This window comes from Ambystoma mexicanum, chromosome 3p, assembly GCF_040938575.1.
Source record: "Ambystoma mexicanum isolate Mex_15411 chromosome 3p, UKY_AmexF1_1, whole genome shotgun sequence".
Classification (NCBI taxonomy): Eukaryota; Metazoa; Chordata; class Amphibia; order Caudata; family Ambystomatidae; genus Ambystoma; species Ambystoma mexicanum.
The window spans coordinates 635,412,128-635,435,958 of NC_090925.1; the positions used below are offsets into that span (position 1 = coordinate 635,412,128).

The 23,831-nt window shown below is 45.4% G+C and overlaps 1 protein-coding gene across 1 annotated transcript in view; it reads left to right on the top strand.

Moving 5' to 3' along the window:
* ABLIM3 (actin binding LIM protein family member 3) overlaps positions 1 to 23,831 on the top strand; it is a 770,500-nt gene that overhangs the window by 426,899 nt on the left and 319,770 nt on the right. Inside the window, exon 3 of the mRNA XM_069651389.1 lies at positions 13,816 to 13,999. Within this exon, the coding sequence (XP_069507490.1) occupies positions 13,816 to 13,999 (184 nt within the window). The remainder of the gene's footprint in view (positions 1 to 13,815; positions 14,000 to 23,831) is intronic.

Below are 23,831 nucleotides of genomic sequence, written 5' to 3' on the forward strand. Positions count from 1 at the left end.
ATTTACGCCATTTTTTGCCGGTATTTCCGTGTCCGCGATAGTTGTGATGCTCACGGTGTTTCGTGTTGACGGTAACTGAGGGGTTTCCGTGCAGACGGACTTAACGGGACCCCTATTTCCGCGGTGGCGGTTGAGGGTGGTGCTATTACGGGGGCCGCGGGTCTTGATTGGGCGGACATGGAAACGGTGCCGGTATGGTTTTACCGGCAGTGTTAATTCCGGACCGGAGTACTTGTAATGAGGCCTTATATGTGGGATATTTTAGGGTTGGAAATGTAATACTCTGGAGCGGCCCCCTCTGGGATTACAGAGGACTCCTCCAATTGCTGCAGAGTGTGTCTGGGATGGCAACACTTTAGCTGATTTATATGGACCCACTTGTCTTCCCCTTCTGCCAAACTGCCTTTGGGGATGCGGATCTTGTAGGCGACTGGTGAGATCTTGTCTACAATTTCGAAAGGTCCCTTCCATGTAGGCAGAAATTTCCACTGTTTGGCCTGGTTCCTTTGGAAATTGTATAGATAGACCCGGTCTCCCACATTGTATTCTTTCCTAGTAGTCTTCAAATCATAATGAGTCTTCATGCTATCGGCTGATCTTTCTAGGTTTCTCTGAGCATAGGCAAAAGCATGTTGAAGGTGTTTCCTTATATTTTCAACATACTCATGAGCTGTGGAGGCATTGATCAATGTCTGCTCTTGGTTCCTGTAGAGCAAATGCTGGAGAAGCACCATCCTGCGTCCAGTCATCAGCTCAAATGGTGACATTTTAGTTGCAGATAAAGGGTAGATCTGATGGCCATTAGGACAAGAGGTAATTGAATAGCCCAACTTGGCCCAGAATCTGCCACAACCTTTTTTAATATGCTCACAATGGTTCGGTTGGAACGTTCTACCGCACCAGAAGAAGCTGGTCGGTAAGCAATGTGCAGCTTCCATTTAACCCCCGGTATCTCCCACATCTTCATCATTACTTCGCTAGTGAAATGATTACCTCTGTCTGACTCAATCCTTTGGGGTAGACCAAAACGGGAAAAGATGTGGTTGATCATCAGAGCAGCTGCTGTTTCTGCCTTGCAGTTTGGGGCCGGGCGACATTCCACCCATTTACTAAATAAGCATGTCACCATCGACATATACTTATTACCCCTAGAGGAGCGAATCATGGGCCCTATGTAGTCGACTTGCAAATCTGACCATGGTAGTGTCATCCCCCTCTTTTGGAGAGGCGCACAGTGTGTGAGGGATGTTGGCTGAAATTGTGCACACACAAGACACCCCTTCAAGTATTGGTCGAGGTCCTGCCCCATGTGTGGCAAGTATGCAACCTCTCTTAAGATCTCAAGTGTTGTATGAAACCCCCTATGACCGGCTGTGGCCGCATCATGGGCGTGACTTAACATCAGGCTTCGGAATGAGGTAGGAACCACCCACTGATCATGGCCAGCTTGGGATTTCCTTACCAACAAACCGTCTTGGATTCAGAACATTTTTGGACATTTCATCAACACTTTAAGGTCTTCTTTCCCAATGTAATCGGTATCCGTCAGGGGAAAGTTCTCAGGGTCCTCAATGTGTTGGTAAAACTTACCAATTATTGGATCCCCCTTCTGAGCCGTAATCAAATCAGCATCTGGGGTCTCCTTACTCCATTGTGCAGTTGAAAGATCATTGTGAGCATTTGTCTGGTACCTAGTGATAGCAGTGACCTGGATTTGCCCCAACAGAGACTCAATCTCTGTTATATTCCCTTGGATGGCATCGGTTTTGGCCAGCTGATGAGCTAAGTAATTTCCAGTTGTGTCTGGTCCCTCTACTTTGGAATGACCCATGACCTTTTTCCAGTAGATGGTCATCCCATTCGAGGTGACCAGATCATCAATATTTTGGATTAACTTCCCATGTTTCAAGGGTTTGTTATTAGCACATAACATGCCTCTGGGTTTCCAATTAACCAGGTGCTCCACGAACCTGCTCCGTACATAATCCGAATCTGTGATTATGACCAGTTCGTGGAGTTGATGTTGGACAGCAGTGAGGATGGCTTGATGCACAGCCATCAAATCTGCCACCTGACTACTTCGGGGACCAATTTTATACCCAGCGGAGGGTTCTGGGGACTCATTTACCCATGCATTCCCTACGCCGGCCACAAGTTCTTTTTCCCTGTTGTTGTCAACATGGTAAGAGCATTCATCCACATAGACAGTGGGCATTCCCTCACACTTGTCTTCTTCAAAGACTTTGTGTGGGGAATTAAGGTATGCCTCCATGTTGTCCTTGATTTTTAGACTTTCGTCCTCGAGACAGTTTTCTCTGGCACAATCATGCAAGTCAGCCAGATTTGCGCGAGGGGACTCTTCTTGTTTTGGCCATATCTGACCTCCACAGGAAAGCCTTGCATTGACAGAATCCAGGCAGTAATTCGGGAATTACTCACATTTCCGGCCCAGATTCTGTCACTTTGGAGATATTGCAGAGGCTGGTGTGGAGTTTCCACTATGATGTGTTCCCCTTGGATAAACGGGCGGTAATTCTTCAATGCCCACACCGTTGCCAGGAGTGCCTTCTCACAATCGTTGAATTTTTCCTCCACAGAGGATAAAGTTTTGCTCACATAGGAGATTACTTTATTGACCTTGTCATGCTTTTGATATAATACTGCAGTCAAACATGTATTAGAGAACCATGTCTCCAAGAAAAACTCCTTGTTTCTGACAGGGTAAGCTAGGCAAGGCGCTTGTGAGAGGCTTCTTTTGAGCTGTCCTACTGCCTCAGATTGTTCTGGACCCCATTCCCACTTGACCCCCCCTTCAAGAGATGAATCAGGGGTCTGGTGATCTCTGCGTAGCCCTCAATGAACTTTCTGCTGTAATTAGTCAGTCCAAGGAGGCTCCTTAGTTCCCGCGAAGTTGTGGGGTCTTTCAGTTTCTGAAGTGCTTCCACTTTCTTTTCCTGGGGACAGAGACACTGAGGAGTAATCTCATGCCCCAAGAAATTATCACAGGTTCTACACCACTGTGCTTTCTGAAAGGACAGTTTTGCTCCGACGGCCCTCAACTGGGTCAGAACATAACGGATCTCTGCTATGTGTTCCTCCACAGATGAACTTTTGATGAGGACATCATCTACATAAGCCAGGTTACCCCTCGCACCGAGGTCGGGCATGGCCTTGTGTAGGAAAATGTTGAATTCATTGCCGGAGTTGAGGTATCCAAAGGGAGTCAGGGTCAATGTGTACTGCTTGCCCCCAAAGGTAAAAGACAGTTTGTATTGGTCCTCCCTACTGACAGGCATGGTCCAGTATCCATTGGTCAGGTCTATTGCAGTGAATAACTGTGACCCCTGGATCTGGGCCAGCCCTTGTTCAATGTAGGAAAGGGCCATCGGGAAGTATGGACCCATGTGTTGAGCTCCCTAAGGTCAGCGCAGAGTCTCCACTGGCCGTTTGGCTTCAATATTCCCAGCACCGGATTATTGAAGGTGCTGTGTACTGGATGGATTATCCCCCGGGACTCAAGGTTCTTAATTATTTCAGTAAGGGACTCCATGGATGCGAGAGGCAAGCGATATTGCTTCACAAACACTGGAGTCATGCCAGGGTCCATGGGAATTGTTGTTGTGTGGATGTCGGTGTGACCACAGTCATATGACTCCACCGCAAAGAGATCTTGGAAATCCAAGAAAACTTGTTTCAACTTTTGCTTCTGCTCCAGAGTCACACAGGTATCAGCTAGGTTGACTCTCTCTTCGACCATCTGCCTGAAGCCTGGAAAGACTTCTGGTTTTGCTATCTCAGCGGCCTCCTCTAGCTGGGTGGAGAAGTCCCTGGTCAGAGTGCTGATTTGGACTGGAGGCTTCAGGTGGGAAAGGCAGCCCTCATGGACCTGGAAAATCACCTCATCCCCTCTGAAGTCACAAGTCACATCTTCCTTACAATAAGGGCAGGAAGTGTACACCAGGAAGTTCCCCCCATGCCGGGTAAAGATCCTGTCTGGTGTTGTGTTGTCATCACTGTCACTTTCAAAACAGTCCTTGGGGATTGGTCCTAACAGTTCATTTCCTAAATCAATGGAAAAATGTCAGTCATCAACCGCCATTCCAATAATGGTGCCTGCGGCTAGAGTAATACTCTTTAAGTCGCTGTTATCTACCTCTATTGGAATGGTGTCATGTTCTAGATTGACTAACAGTGTTGGGTTTACCCCCAACCCTTGCTGTTGGAGAGAAGCATTTAGATGAATATAAGCATCAGGGTTTTTCAATTTTTGTCCTCTTTTAACTTTCACTTCCAGGGAGAATTGTCGGGTCCATTCTGGGATGGTGACTTCCTCTTTAATCTGAATTTCAACTGCATAAGGTAGCAATTGATCTGACCTAAATGCTTTTTCTGGATCATCAAAGCCCATGGGATTATCCGCTAATCGGGACCAAGCTTTCACGTTTATTAGGTCCAAACTAATGGCAAAGCAATTGAGAATATCACTGCCTAAGTAAAAGGCAGCAGTGACGTCTCTCACGACCCAACTATTATGGACTATGCTCTTGTTGCCAATGGAGATTTTGAGCATACACCTGCTTGGCAGGAGATGTTTGGAATTGGGTGTTTCCAGATCCATTTCCCATTTGTCTATCAGTTTGAATGTGGGAATGGCTGGATCTTTTGCGAGTTGCCGGAACATGGCTTTGCTGATGAAGCTCTTACCGTTGTTCACACACACTCGGGCGAGAACAGAGTCCTTCCCATCATTTAACTGAACAGGGATGAACAATTGCTCTCCAATTTGCTGAATATCAGCCAGGCTCTGAGCTGATTTCACATCTTTCTGGACTATTGGAGTGGGAATGTCTGATTGTGGATTAGTAAAGAATTTCAGAGTGTTTCCTTCCAGTGTGGAATACCACCTTAAACTGGAAGGAAGGTTGATTTGCAGAAATAGAGAGGACCCCCCATCACCGGTCTGTTGTCCTACTGCTGTTACTGTCACGTCTGGACTTTGGTTGTTCTGGAAGTGAAATTCTACTTGGTCAGATTTTTGTTCAACCATGTGGCAGGTGCCGTTTAAACTAACATGGTTGACACTCTGTTTTAATTTTATTGGTCGGCTAGTCTGGGTCCAGAGGACCTTGTTTACGCAATCTATTAGGGGTGACAACCTTCTCAGGAGGTCATTCCCTAGTAAACAAGGGGTGCCCTCTGGAGTCACTACTATGACCGGATGTTTCACCTTGTGTCACCCAATTTTAATGTCCAAATCTGCAGTCCCCTCGACGGGAATTTCCTTCCCGTCAAAGTTCTGAAGTTGTCCAGGAAGAGAGGTGAGAGGAATATGGTAATTCTCCCCCCTTCCTGCATTTAGTTCATCAAAGGCCCTTTTGGACCAAAGGGTAGCTTGGGATCCAGTGTCCACCAGTGCCAAAATTGTACCCTGCCCCTGTACTTGTAACGGGGCGAGGCATAGTATCTTCCCTCCTTCTCCTCAAGGGGGCACAGATAATGCACATTTTTGGACAACTGGTGGGCTAATTTTTTAGTTTTGCACATTGCGAGAGAAGAGATCTGGGCAGAATTCTGTGGAGAGTCATGGGAATCTGCAAGAAAAAGTTGGCAACTGGAAATCAGAGCCGTTGTGGGTTCCCCTGGTTCCAGTTCTGGGCCACCCCCCCACCCCCTTTTTGGAGGCAGTCACCAGAATGGGTTTGAACCAGGGGATTTTGATGCTGTTGGTTCTGGGATGAGATGATGGGCGGCGCTAGCTCAGTCCCCATATCTATCCAGTCTGGATTTGGATCCCTTAGGACCCATTTTTCGTTGGGAGGAGTTCCCCCATCTCTGAAGGAGAAGATCCTTTTCACAGGATCCTCTGAGGATCCCTCTCCCTCAAATTGGAAGATCTGTACCTCCTCCACAAAATGGGTCTGTTTGGGTCCTTTGTTTCTGATTTTGTTTCCGGTTCCTGGGTTTCCAGGGGCTGTTTACAAGTGGGGAAGGAAGCTTCGTCCAAGACTTTACACCCCCCTTCCCCTTGTGCCTCCTCCCTGGGAACCGGTGGGTTATCGGGGTGCTGCCCCCGTCATTGTTCTGGAGCACAAGGTCCAGAGTTTGGGGCATTCTGCGCTGGCATGCTCATCTGAGGGTTCTGTTGAGCCCTCAGCATGTGACCCAGACCCTGTGCCATATTTTGGACCTGGCGCTCCAACTGTGAAACCCGCTCAGGCTGATATAGGGTTCGGTTTTCTCCCTTGGGCTGATCCCGGGAAGGGTAGCTATCCCTTCTCGGGTAGTACTCCGGGTTGGGAAGATTTGAGTACCCCTCCACCCTTGGCCTCCCCTCTCCCGTATTAAGTGGTCTGGGCTCAGGGAATTGGGGAAAGAAGGATGGATGATTTTGGGGTTGGAAATTGGGTGGATACCTGGGAAAAAAGTTCTGCCCAGTATTTGGGGAATTTCTGCCCTCCTGTGGGAAGTTAGGAGGGGAGTTCCCTGGGTTAGGTGCTTGGCTGGATCCCCCCCTTGGGCTGGAGGAGTCCACACATAACTCAGGATGGGTCAGTTTCCCTTGTCGCGGGAACTTACATAATCAGGGGAATGAGGGATCCCATTTGTGCGACTACCTCCTTGACTCCCTGTTTATGACTGGCCCGAGGGCCTTCTGGGCTTAGAGTTATTCTGCGCAGGCAAGTTTTTAAGCCCCCAGCTCCAAATCTAAAATGGGGGCAACCTTTACCTCTGCCACCTTAGCAGCAGCAGGGGTGCTGGTTGATTTGGGGCTTTTCTGGGCGTTATTTTTATTTTCTATGGACTTCTGCACCTCATAGATTCGGGTAGCCTGTTCAATGACCCAGTCTAGTGACCTTTTCACATGAAAATCTCTCACTAGCTGGGTCATGATGTATTTGGGCAAGGCATGGAAAAAAGTGTTAACAAATTCTTTGCTGTCCGTGTGCACCCTTCTGGTAGTCTGCGCAAAGGCACGCTCCAATTCCTGCACAAATTCGTGTAGGTCCTGATCCTCCCCACATTGCAAATTGTAGGCTGCCTTGCGAACTTCTTGGGGATTCCGGTGAACAGAAAAATGTTTCAAGATGGCCGCCCTATATGTGGACCATCTTGAATGGTTTTGGTCCTCCAGCCAAGAAAAGAAACTGGAGTATTCTGTGGAGAATGTCCATTTTACATACTGAATGCGGCTATTGCTGTCTTTCAAATGGAAAGTCTCCATCATTTGCTCGTAAAGCTCCAAATGTTCCCAAACAGAATACTTGGCGTTCTTGTGATAAGGGGTGATGACACTCCTGATTGCCTTAATCTGTTTTAAGGGGTCCTGAAGCAAGGCCCTTTTTTGCCTTACTGGCCTTTTTGGTTCGGGTAACCCTAGTCCATTCATCCTCTGACTCAGACGCACTGCTCCCAGAGGTGCCCGTCTCATCTTCCAGGTTTTCCCGGGTTCTGCGAGCCTGGGAATGGCTGGCAGAATGTGGAGACCTGGTCTCCTGTGTCCTGTGATGTTCAGAGGAGTCTTCAGATTCCCCCTTGCTGCCAGGATTTGATGGGTACCCCCCACTGACCTAACTGGGCACTGGTTTTCAGGATGCCCTTAGTAGGCCTACTCTTCTGGGGTTCCCCACTAAATTGCACTGTACTTGGGTGCCAATACCCGGATGCCCGCCCATCCATTCCTGGGTGGTACTGGCCTATGAGCCCCATTCTTCTGGTTGGGTAGTAGTCTGCCATGCCCGTGGCCCTGGGCTCATGTGCGCCAGGGGACATGGGGGTGGTGGAGTCCAGGGACTGGGAGAGGTGAAGGCCTCTGGTACTAGGGCTCCTGAGGTTATGCTCAGGTGTTTCCCTTTCCCAGCGAACCTCATCTCTATCAGCCCCTGCTCCCTGTTGCCATGCAAGAGCCTGTACTTTCGGTTCCTCAATCAAGGCCTTACTAGACTCTATCAGTTTCTCCTGCATGGCTACCTGTTGCTGGAGCCTATCATTGTGCTGGCAGAGAGCCTCATTCTCTCTCTGTGCTTCCTGGTTAGTCTTGGAGTACTGGGCCAGTCTTTGCTGCAGGAGGGTTACCTTCTGAGTCCCATCCCTACTGGCCTGCTCCTTTCTTGCCAGAGCATCTTCCACCCTCCTGGTGTGCTCCAACTAGTTTTGATGCTCTTTTTGGAGGTCACCCAGTCCCTGGAGGGCCATGTGATTTTCTTCCATTTTTCTTTTTAAGTGGCAGACTTTCTGACCTAAGGTGTCCCTTTCCTGACTAAGAGCCTGCCTCTGTGCAGCCAGGTCGTCCCTCTTCATTTGAAGGGCACCAGCTTTCTGGCGCTCTTCCTCAAATTCTGTCTGTGTATCCAGGTCTTTCAGAATCTGTTTGTTTCTCTCTGCCTTCTCCCTATCTAGGTGGCTTTGCAGGGTGACTAGGGCATGTGCAGAGCAGGGCAGAGCAGATGTTGCTCCAGCTTTTTCTGGCTCTGCAGTAGGGAGACCAAAGCTTCTTGGTACTCCTTCTGCAAGGCCAGAAATCTGGTATCCTGGTCAGACTTTTCCTGTTGCAGGATACCCATATCCTCTTTGATTTTAATGAGATACTGTCTACTCTCATTTTCTGATTCCTGGCTCCTCTGCAGCCTCTGCTCGGAAGAGACCAGGTGAGATTGGGCCTTCTCTAATGCCATCTGTTGCCTATTTGCCAGATCTTGGCCTTCAGCACATTTGTCCTGTATGGCTCCCATATATAAATATAAATATGCAGCTATCCTGACAATCTTGTCATGCTCATCTTTGGCTTTAGGGGCCATATATAGTTCACTCAGGGCCACATGTAATGGACCCTGATCTCTCCATGTGTCTGACCCTGTTGCAGTGATCTGGGGTGCGATTGCCTGCAACCACACCGTCTGGTCCTGTTCCGTCCATTCGCCTCTCACAAATAGCTTATGTAAGAGGTGCTCTCTGGCTATTTTGATATCTACGAAGGTCGTCATTCTGGAAATTGATTTCCTTCCTGACTTACAGAAGTTAGTATTTTATTTTGCAAAACAGACCGTCTCCTTAGAGCGTTCTTCTTTTGAGGGGTGCTTTTACAGTGTAACACAGCATGATGATCCAACAGGATTTATGTATCCTGTCAGTTAGCACACTGTATTAAGCTGCACAAGAGGTAGATCTAATCCAGACGTCCCGGCTCGAGCCCCCTTAGTGACTCCAATTCAGCAATCCACTCTAAGTCAATGCCTCGTCTGGAATGCCAAATGGAAGCCCTTATTTATATATTTTTATGATAAGTTCATAGATCTGGATGATAAACCCTTGTATAACGCCCCTCTCTTTGAATCCCCCTGACCTCACTGAGCCAAGAAGCAGGTTTGTTTTGCAAATTAAAAGATGTATTTGAAAAATTAAACAATATATATATATATATCACACTTTTATGAATAAATTAATATTTGATAGCACACTTATGAATATCATGTTGATCAACAATGGGTAATGTTACAATTGCACACTCTTTTCAATCAGTGAGGAGTTAGTATAGAAAGGATAAGGTAGCAGAGAATACATTTATGGTTTCAAGGAAAAGCAATGATGGAAAGAATGCAGCACAGAAATAAACTGATGTGGTTTCAACAAGAGATAATATGATCACTTATCCTTGTGACAATTCACTCCCCCCCCTATGCAATATAAAGAGATGGAAAAGAGATCACACAGTTTTCAGGAATACAAACAAAATGCAATACAAATTCCAGTTCCCGCCCTAGCAAGCCTAGAGCAACCGGTATGCTTTTAAACAGTCAAAAATACTTTTAAATGTCATTTGCAATGAAGTGAAAAATATGCTAAAAATGATTTTAATTCCCTAAAGGAGATTCAGGGTAGGTGATAGCTACTTAAGATTGGTTCAGGTCAACACTAGCAATTATTCAGGAATGATTATCAGATTGAAAACGAATTTCAGCAGTTGCAAGCAAAAGACAGCTATTTTTAACAGGTGGAGAAATTGAGTCAAATTGCAATTTGCGGTGCTTTTTCCTAGTGCGACGATCGCAATTACGGAAAAACTATAAGGAATTGAAAGGTTCTTAGCTTTAAAATGAAAGTTAAATCTCGCTTCTAGGACATGCGGTTCAAAAGATATGGACAATTTAGTGGAGGTAGATTCTCAGAAATAAAGTAAGATTCAAATGACAAATGACACTTTCACAGGTTTGAAATCACAGAATGGACACACGATTTCTATGCAGTTCTAAATAGGTTGAAATGGATGAGATGAGATTATTTTAGACTACGAGATTCTGCACAGTTCTGGCTGGATACTCACACTATAAATTTGAAATAGGCCGTCAAGATCTGGTCAACAGGTTTAGACTGGACTTCTGGCGGGTGGTTCTGAAGTCACGGCTATCTGGGTCAGCTCTGCTCTGCTGGTCTGGATCTCTGGTTCTGGCAAAAGTTCTTGGCACTGCACAGCGGTCTGGTCTGCGGTGCTGGATACAGCACTGCTCTCTGGGTCTGGTTCTAGCAAATGTTCTTGGCAAAGAAGCAGAAACAGCACAGCCCGGCTGTTTTATTCTGATGTGCCCCTTGGAAGTCTGTGGTAAAATCAGTTTGCAAGATTGTAAGGCCAGCTGAGAATACATTTAGCTTGCAATAGGCCATCTGCTTCAAAGTTCTGGAATCTGGAGTCTAAGTTCTGGATATGGTCCTTCTGGATATTGTCTGGTCCGGCAAAGTGCTTCGCAAGAAAGTGGAAATAGAAGTCCCTACCTTGGTCTCAGTGGCTCTTTTTATGTCTTTTGAAAGTGGATGGGAAGGCTAAATTTCTATGCCCCTCCCTCTAAGGATCCTGATCGGTTAGAGGATTTTCTGTCCTTTAACTGGATAACTGAGTTGTGAGTCAGAGTGATGATACCCTTTTACAATCTATTGAAGAAACGCCTCTTTGCTTTTACTTAGAACACAATTTTTCATAATCACATATGTTTCCCGGATACACAAGTGGTTCATAATACATGTACACATCACAGATGAATGTAAGACCGTTCTCTGTTCAAGCCCCATGTTCCTGCAAGCTTGGGTTCAGAAACGACAAAATTTTGCGCTTTTAGTGGGTTTTGCTATATTGGTTTTTCATCAAATCTTCCCCGGAGGTACACCCCCTCTCTGGGCACATTACAATAAGTTTTCAATTTTCTGAGATAACCACAGTGTCTGTAATATTAATAAATCACGGGGTTCGGTCTCAGAACATCGTACAGAGTCCTAACACCTCTTAAAATGTGCACAGAAAAATCACAGGAATAATGATATTATTTATATACTTTTGACAATTTCGTACTATGAATTATCCATCTTTTAAAAATTATGCTCTGGCCCAGATGGGCGTGTTTAGGTCCCAAAGCACATGGGGGAATTCCTGGTTCGTCCCCGCCTCCAAGCTCAGCTGGCTCACAGAGGCAGTGCCCCTCCCAGTTCCTTCCAAGAGGAAGCCATTTACGACCCCCTGATTTAGCAATTGCTTTGAGCCAAGGGAAGTTCATTGTTCTGTTTCCCTGCAGTGCCAGGTACCCCTCCCCCAATTCAATCAGAGAGGTGTGATCTCCTTTTGGTGGGGCAGCAGAAGGTTTCCCATGGACAGAGGCCTCTTGAACTTTTAATTAAATCAGACTGCCTTCTGGTATAGGGCCTGGGAACAGTAGTTGTGAAGAATTCTCATTGACCAGCAAGGCTTTGAAGTCCCAGCTGACTCAGGTTCCTTTTCAGCTCCTGAAATACAGGTCTCCTGTCAGCATTTAGATCGCTAGCGCCGGTCAGTGTCAAACACCACTACTGCACCCATTTTTTTGGCAGCTGTCTTGAATTAATGCATTTTTAAAAAAGGGGATTTTACTTGATGGCATATGATCCTTGCTAACATTGTATTGATGTAGATTCTGCAGTAGAGTACTGTAGAACACCCAACCAGAAGTTGGATTTTTTTGTTTGGTGGTTTCATGCCCATGATTTTAGCAATTTTTGACATTGATTAAAACGGATTTTGAACAGCACCATATTCCTTTGCACTGATTTCGCTCTGTGTGCAGCCAAACGATAGGGTCTGGCAATAGTCTTGTGTATTAACTATCTTGCAATGTTTGAAATATGCATTTTGAGCTTGCATTCAGAGAAACAAAGGTGATTTCAATGCGCTTTTTGAGCTAACAAGCACTGCTGTTTTTCCTTTGGCACCCACTTTCACTTATGGTGCTTCTGGCCCATCATGCTCGCACTGGTGGGTGGCAGGTCAGGCAACCATTTTGGTGTGTGCAAAACTGCACGCTTTTCCTGGATTCTGGCTCAAATGTGTGCTTCTCGGCCATCTTGGATTTTCTAAGCCTACAGCACCAAATGTTGCACCATAATAACTCGAACATGGGTCAATACACCTGACACTAGCAAGAAGACCATCAGCTTGCAAAGCAGGGTTCAGTATGGATTCAACAGTTTCCAGTTAAGAGGTGACCCAAGGTATATGGCAACCAGGTTGCATTTCTGCAGCAGTAAATAGTGCATTCATGGCAGCATCCCTGACTTGAGTCAACTCTTTCATTTGGCCTTTGTGCGGAGGTGTTGCATGCCCCTCAGCAGTGCCAGCGGAAAATTTCCATTGCACATTTTGCCACAGCATCCCTGGGTTTTCCCTGGGAATGTTTTCACTTTGGTAGGGAGACCAGACATCCCAGATTTTTTTTCAGGACTGTCCCAGAAATTGGAGCTCTCTCTCCCTTTGTCAAGATTATGTTTCCATTGGAAACTGCAATGGTCCCAGTTTTTGGTAGTAGGTCTTCATAGCTGGCAGGCACATCTGGCACAGAAGAAATTATGCATTTTACAACCAACTTAGGATACTGTTAAATTGATTATAATATGTGTTTATTGAAGAGTAACACTTAAACTGTCTTCTCCTCCAACCGCTTTTGAAGTGTAGTGCCTTAACAGCCACTTTCAAGAGTTTGTCCTACTTTTATGTTAGTAGCCCTGTCCCTTTTTTTTTTTACTTTTTAAATCTGGGCATTCCACACTTTGGGTTTGTGCATTGATATCACAATTCACTCTGCTGTCATCTAGTCCAGGCTTTACTAAGCAAGGATCTTGTCAAATCTGTGTTGCAGATTAAATTCTAGAAAATTGCGCCCACAGCAGAGATTTTAAAAAGGTAAGCAAAAATCAAGTCCAAAATAGTGCTGTGACGAGGCCTTTTAACATGAAGGGATGGAACACAAATGCTGTGACAATTTTCTCTGATTAAAAACTGTATCAAAAATCATCTCTGATGTTTAGATGATTACAGCCATCAGCCAAATGCCAGCGGTTTGATGAGGGAGTGGCTACGCTTTCAGGACAAGAGATATGTGCACATCTCTGCGTTGAACTGAACTGAACAGTAGAAACAAATACATGCTATGTCTTGAAGCATTGAAAACGTTTACAAAATGCAAGGGATAATCCCTTGGCTGTTTTTGGCCTCTGAAGTTGGTGATGCAACAACACGCGCACACGCGCGTGTATGTGTGTGTGTGTGTGTGTGTGCATGTGTGTGTTTTCTCTCTATGGCCTTTTCAGTTTATTTTGATGCATATTTACATAGTTATTGGTAACATGTAAGGACTGACCTGCCTGTCCAAGCTGCCTACCTCCTAGCATTCCTTGGTCTCCATCTTTAATCTTAGCAATGAATGAATTAATGACAAGTCCATGATAGCACTTCTCTGCACATTCAAATATGTCAATGCACTTCTTGTCTGCTAACACCATTCTTTCTGATGTTGTCCCCTTTAGTCTGTGGCTGCGACCTGGCACAGTCTGGCTTTTTCTTCAAGAATGGAGAGTACATTTGCACCCAGGACTACCAGCAGATGTATGGGACCCGGTGCAACAGCTGCAGGGACTTCATCACTGGCGAGGTCATTTCAGCCCTGGGAAGGACCTACCACCCCAAGTGCTTCGTCTGCAGCATGTGCAGGTGCGTGCCAAAGGTGGACACTCGATGCTTCTCATTCATCATGTGCGGGGCATGGAGCTCGGTTGCTCACTCACTTGGGGTGCAGAACAGACAGCCCGCATTTCAAAAGTTATCTGTTGGGGTTCCCTTGTGTACAGCGGTTATTTCACAATGTATGGTAATTAGACTGTCTTTGTTCATGCCACACTTTTCAATTTAAGGAAGGCCTCCGTTTCAGAAGGATCTGGGGCAACTAGCCTTTGTTAGGAAGATTTGATACCATTTTAACAAATTCAGAGTGGCTTAGGTATGCCTCAGTATCGGGTAGTTTGTTAACCAATGAAGGAGACAAGCCCAATGACTGCCATTTTGCACAATGCTAAGACTTGGAAACAGTACATCTCCCAGGAGAGAGAGTGAAATGTACCGTGACTATTGGGAACCTTGACGACTAACGGGTGTTAGTGTTAAAATTCTGGGGGGGTAGTTATCTGGGGGTACATAGAAAATTAAGCCTGCTGCACACACTGTGCACCCCAATCCGTCGCCTGGAAAATGACTTATCCTTCTGCAAGAGTGTTAGCCATGTCTTTAGCACACCCCCAATCAGTTCCTGGTACTTAAAGAATGGCTGTTATCAGTTTTCAGCCTAATGGTCTTAACGTTATTAACCTCAGAAGAATGATATGTAGATGTTCCAATGTGACCCTGGGGTGTTACAGTTATGCACAGGTTTCTTCTGCCACAGACCCTCAGCCCATTGAGTTGCATGGCCATCTGGAAGCAGAAGTGAGTATGTGCTTGTGTTTCTGTGTATAACGATCAGTGTGACTACAATGAATGGTGGGTGACTTCAGAACATGTCTGTCTGTTGGAAGTCCTGTGTGTTATTCCATGGCATGAGGGAGGCGAGTGCATGTAGTGCTGCTCTGTTCCCTGAGGATGACACCTCCCATGCTAAAACACTGCATAGTCATGGTCACATACTGAGAAAGTGTGAATTCCAGTGCATCTGAAAGACTGGTCAAGTTGGTGCAGAACCTTCGCTCGCTCACATGCCCGCCAGCATCCCATTTTGCACATCTCCCAGTGCAGCAGAGAGTATGGGGCTGGGGCTCAGCCGCTGCTGTTTCCAATTCCAGCTTTTAGGCAGAGCAGCTGTGGGCCTGCAAGCTGCACTGTCAAAAATATGGTGGGACATGTCTGGTTCAGCTGTCCTGACCTCCCAAGGGTTAATGCTAAACACACAGGGCAGTCCCAGGAAGACAGCTGAACCAGCAAAGAGTGTGGAGTCTTCGAACTAGACTGGTGGATGGCAAAATCAGTTCTTAAACGTGATAGGTAAACTCAGAGTCCGTGCCGGCACTTGCAGGAGTTGGTGGATTGTACCAGTGGTTTACCCAGAGAATCTGAGTCACGTGACGAGTCTTTAACATTAGGTGTGGTTCGATCTCCTGATTTGCTATGCTATTCAGCAATTAATGCTATGGAACTGCCCATTTGCCAAGTATAAACATGCCACATTTTTACTACTGTCATTGGCCCGCTCAATGCCATTGATCATGTACTGGCAGATCTTAGCGGTGGTAGGCAGCTTTGGCAGTGCCCCCTCACATTGTATTGCTGAAAGCCAATACTGACATCCCAAATAGCCTTTAATCCTCCGATCGTAATCGACAGCAATTCCCTTCACACCACCATAACACTAAAACGCACTATGCCAAACCCTCTTGCCCACAGTGTCAAAGCACAGAAAATAAATATGATATGATATGATAGGTAATTTATAACGAGGTTAATACCCAGAGGCTTCTGAGCGCTGACCCGGGGATCGAACCTGTGTTGCTCTGTCTCGTCTTGCTTCCAAGAAGAGCTCGTTGCCCCTAAGCTTTCCTCCTGAAACATGGACACGACCATGCCTCCAAACATTGCCACCCCAGCCTTTGCCCAAACTGGAGCTTAAGGGGCACTGTGCCATTGAAATCTGTTCTTGCAATCTGCATCCGTCAAACATGTAGCAACAGCGAGGCTCTGCTGCTCTCTACTCCTACTAACTTGCCCACCCAGCCATCCCAAAACCATCTATTTCCGGCCCTTTAGCCCCATGAGGCCATGAAAATGGCAAAAGCTACACTATGGAAGACCCTAGAACATAAGATAACATGGCACAAATAGACCAACATGCATTGTGTAAAACAGAATTCTATCGGATTACTTTAAAAACTTTAGAAACATATACAAATTAAGGATTTAAAAATCATTTAATTCATTTGTGAGAACGATTCATACGCAACAATTAAATTATGCTTAGTATAAAATGTTAAAGAAAATATTTAGAAAAAATCTGAAAGAACTAATTAAGGTGCATTCATTTAGAGCAAGGGTTTTAAAACAAAATCCAATCTGGTTGTTGGTATAGCGTGAGGGGTCAATGGGAGGTATTGGGATTTTTGCTACGCCAGTTTCATTTTAAATGTTGAATACGTAACAATATGTTTCATGTGCAACACTTTTGCAGAGTTTTTGCGTTTTTGTTTTAAAATGGACTGATTGAAAAAATATTGACATTTTCATTTTTGATCCGTTTGTACATTTCTTGCAAAGCAATACATGTTTGAAAACTTGATCTTGACACGTGATTTTAGTTAGCATTTGTAATAGTACATTTCGACCAGTTTAACTAGATTCTGCCTAGACAGGTATATTCCAGAGGCCTTTTCCCTGTATAAGTTGCGAGCAGAGATAATTACAACCACAGACATGGGGACTACAGAGAGAGTGTTTCCGCTAGATAGATAAAACTGCCCCCATTTTGTCAGAGTATTTTTCCACAATGCCTCTTTCCACGAAGAAGGCTGAGTCATATTTTATTTTGCACAACACAGAGGTTGTGCAGCAGATGCAGGCCTAGGTTGGAAGATGAGCGCCTTACTTATCTGAGAAAATCGTCAGAGCCACCTCATCACGTCCTATAAGAACTTGCCACGACAAACAACTGCGCAGCCCACCCATCAAGAGGGCCAAAGGAGACGGGATTGGTTTCCCCTACATAGTCCCCAAACTTTGGAATGCCCTAACTAACACACTCAGAAAAGAGACTGCCCTCCCAGCCATCCGGAAAGCACTAAAAACCACACTCTTCAACTAACACAGCCACCTACCCTATTCTTTCACACTCCCTGCCCCCCGCCTTCCTCCTCCTCTCTCCTTTTGTATTGATTGTGTAACTAAGTTTGTATTATGTCACTAAGTATGCAGTCTTGTAACAGCGCCACGATGCCTTCTGGCTGCTGCACGCTTTATAAATGTAAATAAATAAATAAATGAGGGCCAGGGTAAGGGGGGAGGAGGTGTGTTCTGGAGGGTGTCTTCTACATCGCAGTAAGAGGTGGGGCAAGGAGGGGAGCAGGTGGGTAGATGGGGGGTTAGAATCTCACATTGGGGCTATGGAGATGGCTGTCCAGTGGTCGCAAGGGTGTCCCCTACACTCATAGGGGGCTGGAGCGATGTAAGGCCCCTGCATTTATACAGTAGTGGGTTGAGTGGGTGAGATAATGATGTATTGCTGCAGTGAGATAGCTGGGCCTGGAAAGGTGGGCTTCAGCAAATCCAGCCCGTGCTAATACAACATGGATCCAGATTGATAGCCTGAGGAGAGATGTCTTTCTCTCTGTTAGTAAATTAAGGGGAGCCAATCCTTCCAATGTGTAGATAGGTTAAGTGGAGAGTCCCTAGTTTATGGTGATAGGTTGAGGGAAGAGTTCCCACAATAGGTAGGATGATGAGGGAGACTCTGTGAAGAAGGAAGAATGAGAAAAGGCAGGGTAGTTACTCTGGAGAGGGTGTCTGTCCCATGATGGGCTACAGTGGAAGTCCGTTTGCTGGGTAAATAGTGTCTAAAGTGAATCCGAGGGAGTCCGTAACCGACCTAGGTAGAATGCAGAGGCAGCCCCTTCCATGACTATTAAATACTATGATTATTATAATAATAATTATTATTTTTATTATTAATAATAATAATAATAATAATAATAATAATATTTATTTTTTACAAAGCGCACCTCGCCCAGAGGCCTCAGCGCACTAAACAAACAGAAACAAAATACAAAATAAAATCACAAGTAGAGCCAAAACAAGCAGCGCTACACTATCCAAACAAACAGCAAAATAAGGGCCTAATTCACAGAAGCGTTTTATAATGTCAAAACTCCATTGGAAAACGCTTTATGAAACAGGGCCTAAGTGTCAAATAGCAGAGTTTTTACAGTAGCCTTAAAGGTGACCAAATCAGGAATATGGCGCACAGCAATTAGCAAGGAGTTTCACAGAGCTGGGGAAATATGATCAAACATAGCCTTACAAGTCTGCTGCCGTCTAGTAAGACACAACTGAAGACGGTCATCCTCATTAGAACGTAGCGTTTGTCAAATGGAGCAAAAAGATGAGTGCGGACAACATAGTGTAGACATTTATGTGTAAGGGACAGAACCCTTCCAGAAATGTGTGTTTTGACAGGCAGCCAATGAAGCAAACGCCTAGCCTGTGTGATATGATAATGACGTGAACAACTAACAACGAATTGCATAGCATCATGCTGGATGACCTGTAGCATTGCCATGTTGGATTGTGGATTACCCGCAAGTAAGCCATTACATTAATCAATATTGGAGCCAATGATAACACGGGCTAAGTTTGCACAATTATGGTCCGACAGTTAGAGCCGAATCTGCCTAATATGTTTAAGAAAATATGTACAGGAGGATCTCAGATGGTCAACATGCTGATTGGTTTTCAATTCAGCATCCAGAATTACTCCCAGAGTTTTAACCTTGGAAGCCACAGGAATAACACAATCTGAGGTAGTGAAAGAGGTATAATAACTAGTCAATTGCCTAAGGTGGGTCTCGGTACCCAGGGTCAATAGCTCAGTTTTGGTATCATTACATGCCAGTGCATTCTGTGCGATACAGGCCTGAATTATCAAATAGATGTGGTTAATGAACCTAGAGTCATTTTCATGCATGCCCAACAATAGGAGGGGTATCTGTGTGTCATCAGCATAATTAGTGTATATGACACCAAGAATGTCCAGTAGATTAAAAGAGGACATGTGTAAACATTATTAAAATGTAGGGGGCAAGCAGGAGCCCTGAGGTACACCACAAGTCAAAGTAGCTGGGAGAGCAGAATATGTCTCTGAGAAAGCTCTAGCTGATCTGCCATTTAAAAAAGACTTCACCCAAGAGGAGGGTAATGAAGAAAAATGGGCCACCTCAATGAGTCGCTCAAACAAGATAGAGTGTTTGACCAAATGAAACGCAGCCGAAAGATCCAAAAGCATTAACAGGGCAGTATGACCACTGTCAATGATACCACTGATGTTAGACTTAAGATCAAGCAAGGCAGTCTCATTGCCATGCCGTACACTGAAGCCTGACTGCCTTTCACTAAGGATCCCGAAAGATTCCAGGTGATGTTGCACATCAAGATAAGCAAGCCAATCCAAGATGTTTAATAGGACGCATGTAATGGGATTATTTGAGTTTATGGCCCTTGGAAGGTGCATATGGTAATGGATGGGGTTACACCAGAATAATTCTGAGATCCAAATAACCAGATAAACTCAAGGAGATGGCAAGTCATGATTGTATTAACAATTATTTAAAACAGGGAGGTTACAATGAACATCAAGGGACATACACTCAGTATCTCAATGATCTCCACAAAAAATGCAATTCTTATGCTCAATTATGCGTCAAAGTGATGTCATACCACGTGTCAATAGTGAAAAACCTATCAAGGGTCAGGATTGGTTAAGGGAAACATCTAGGTATACGATTGTATCAGAGCTAGGATTATAACTGGCTGTCCTTTATCAGGTGGACAATTTATGCCTACCTCTTAAAACATGCAATTTCAGAAACATTAGATACACAGTTCCTCATTGGACTTACAAGCTAGAAGGTCCTTCGTTATACAGACTAATACAATCGGTTGGCACGCTTTTGACATGTCTGGAACATTCGGTTAATTTACCAGCACGTAAGCCCAGACCCAGGTGCACGGAGAAAGGCCATGAAGCTACCTTACCACCCAATTAATCTAGCATCTCTCATTACCCATGCCTTCTGCCATGAAATTGTCTTTGTATTTGGCCTTGTAGAGTATTCTCGTCTTTGGCAATGTACGGGAGTGAGGGTACTCGCTATTGTGTCTGGGACTCCAAGTTCAAGCTCTATTTTTATCCTTGGGTCACGTGACAAGAAGACCACGATCTGGTTAATTTTGCAGGTTTTAAATGCTATAAATGAGATAAAACTTGAAATCCTCTTTGCTCTTTCTTGCATTTTAATGTGAGAAGATGCATCCTCTGCTCACTCGTTCTTCAGTGTAGATAGCTGACCTCAATTTCTAAGATCTTGACTTCAGTCCAGGCAACCTCGCCACGCAGCTCCACGAGCCTGCTATTCTTCAGCGACACAGCTTGACATTTTCCTTCCATGGTTTCTGTCTTATTTATTTCATGATACCAATGTCCAATTTCTGTACAATGGCAACTTTGCCTGCATTCTATTTACTACTCATTGCTAGCCTCTACGATGATTTAATCTACCTTGCATTTCAGCGTCTGTACATTTATTGAACTTCTGTTTTCTGCAGCACTTTATTAATGTGTAATGTTCATCTTTTCCACGTTGATAGTTCACTCGATTCTTTATATCGTAATTTGTCCTCTAGGATCCATAAATTGTCTTCATTCATTATCTCCAGATGTTGTGCACACTTTCTTATCAGTTCATTTATTTAGTTCTTTTTCATATTCCTTCAGGGAGTTCCTCCTGCAGGTTGTCATCACTTTGGGGGTAAATTCGAGAGGGTTGTTGCAATGGGTATCTCCTTCCAAATACTCGCTGTGGTATTGAAATGATAGCTGGTATCAGGCAAGGCACGGTCTCATGTCCCCAATACAGAGAAGGTAGGGGGGCAGGATCTCCTGCAGCGGTATTCATCTGCTCCGCTACAATAATTTCCAGCAATGCTGGGGTCAAGGGACTCCTTTTTAAGTAATGGCATAATCCAGACTTCCTTGAGACTACCACGTACAATAGAGGCATAAAAGGAACAATTAGTCATTTTTCATGATTATAGGCACCTTGGAGTCAGCATTGTCCTTAATCACAAAAGCAGGACAGCCATCCCCCTTACAAAATGAGGGTTTCATTGCCTTAATAACCTTGAAAACAAAGTCCTGAGATACTTGATTAAAGAAAAATAGAGGGATATCCGAAATGTTCCTAAGGTATTCATGAGAGGGAGGAAGCAGAATTGCTCCCTGTTTATTGATAGGAGCAGAGGCGAGAGAACCCTTCCCTCTGTGGAATGGGAGCAGATGTGGCCCGTTCCCTTGATAGGAATATTGAGTACAATGACCATGTCCTGAGGTGTCTTTAGCCTGTGTAGGAGGATGCAGAGAGAGCTCACACCCTCGGCTCCAGGGTTGTGGAGAGAATACTTACCACAGTCAGTAAGGGTGAGGAGACAAGGTACGTAAGAGGCTGCTGTGGAGAGAGAACTTACCCTAGGTTGGTAGGTTGCAGGTACCATATGACCCTACGCTGGGAAGGGAGGCTGAAGAGTGAGTCTATATTCTGTGTGGGTGGACCTCAGATAGAGCCTATACCTTGGATATGTAAACAGAGGAGACAGACACATAATTGCCCGGCTGATCTGTATAATATTTGTGACAGATCCTGGATGTACATTCTTTAAGGTCTGCTTACATGTCTATCTTCTGAATGATTATTTCCGGGAGGTTCACAGAGGCATTGAGTACACCGAAGAGTTACCAGATCAGCTCTTGGATTTCAACATTGTGTTTGAGATCGCAGCTAGGAAGGTTATGCAGGAGGAATTCTGAAATAATGTGCATAGTGTGCACAATCCTTCTGCATTCCACTGATCTCCATATTTGTTCACTTCACCCATTAAAAGGTCTTGGTGAAGCCCTTTTGTTTTCAATAAAAGACAATCCCGATGCACAGCTGGTGTGCAGTAGATGAAAAGTCTTCTAGTTCTTGAGAGCAATAGACTGTCAAAGTTCTGCTGCGCTTCCACAGCACCTTGGGTCGGTGGTTGCTATGTTCCAAAAACACTCAAGAGTTAACGTATCAGCAAGAACAGTGGTACTGTACTGTCAGCCATGTGTTCGTCCATGTAAGATCCCTGAACAATGTGTGCTGTCCCTTGCAACACTTTCCCCTATCTCTAGAGCTGGGTGAGCCCCAGTGAGACTTAGGCCCACCCAGGCAGAAGCGGGTGCTCTATCTCAAACCTCATTCAGGTCAGTGCCTGGCAAAAGCAAGAGCCCAGAAAAGTGATCAATACACTGAGCACACCTTCTTCTGAATAAAGTAGTTTAGTTTTAGCCATACGGATTTGTTTGGCACTTTATATTAGTGTTATGTTAAGTACAGGTGCGGGGGAGAGGTACTCGGCCTTGGTATCTAGGCCGGAGGGAAGAGCCCAGCCATGTTCCCCAGCTGTCCCAAAAAGAGGTATAGTTCTAATATAGGACTTCCTGGCCTGCCCCTCTGCCCCTCATAATGCACATGGATTGGCTGAGGCATGACAGTTAGTGCCTGGTTTAAGAGGCATGTGTGGTGTGGAGACATATGTGGTGTGGAAGCTTGGAGAGGAGTAGCGGACAGTGAATGGACTTGGACTGGTGGCAACTTGAATAGCCTCCTGGCCCATCCCCACTCTAAGCATCCAGCACTAACTCCTCCCATCTGCTCCCTACTTTTTCATCCAGACCCCCTCGATCCATACAACCATCCCAAAACTTTGGCTCCACCCCATACCCATTTCCATGCATCCCCCATGCAAACTCCAACATACAGCACACTGCAAATGCTGGTATCCCCACCCGACATCCACCGCAAAAGCAATGAGCAGCATCCATGTTTCTGTCCCCCACCCTGCACCTTCCATGCCACCATACAATAACGTGTGCTGGCATCCCAGACCCACCCTGAGCAGGATCTGTGTTTCTCACCCCCACCATTGCCACCCCCACCATCTGCAACATGTCAATGCAGTTATTGCCATAAGTGAAGAATTTGCCACGAGTGAGTTAAGAGGCAAATGGTTTTGTGGTGGACAATATAATAATGTCCACTAACATACATATATGGCTGAAACAACACTATACTCCAGGAATGCATGAGTGAGGCTTTTTTCATAACATAATCTGCACTCTGAATAATTTTAAGGACACCTTCTTCTGGCAGATAAAACAATGAGCTTAAATGATTTGCCCAGGATCACACACTGTAATTAAGTTGTGAGTCCGGGTTTTGACCTCAGTCTGAAATTTGATCACATATCTTCCCAATACTAGCTATGTATTTGTGAGCTTTGCAAAATATTCGAAACCCTGTTTATGTAGTAATTTTCCTTACCCAACTCGAGTTTTGACCTGACAGTCAGGTCAGAGCCCTGGATCAGCCCTGGCTTGGCCCTACACAAGAATTCCCGGCCTCCTCCAACTGTAAGTATCGGAGCAATCAGTTCCAGTACCTGTGTCCAGAACCTTTGATCCGCCCCACCCCGTTTCCATAGTCACAGTTCCCGCTGCACGTGACCCTCAAGCAGAGCCGGCCTTTGGGTGGGGGGGCGAGCTGGGCGACTGCCCGGGGCGCCACGCCCTCCAGGGCACCTTTTGCCCCTGCCAGACCAGCTCGGGGGGAGTCTTTCAAGGGCTCCCCCGAGCTGGCATTGTGGGACAAGGCACAGCAGGCGGCCTTTTACTGTAAAATGTGCCCACGGCACGGCTGTGGGTGCATTTAAATGC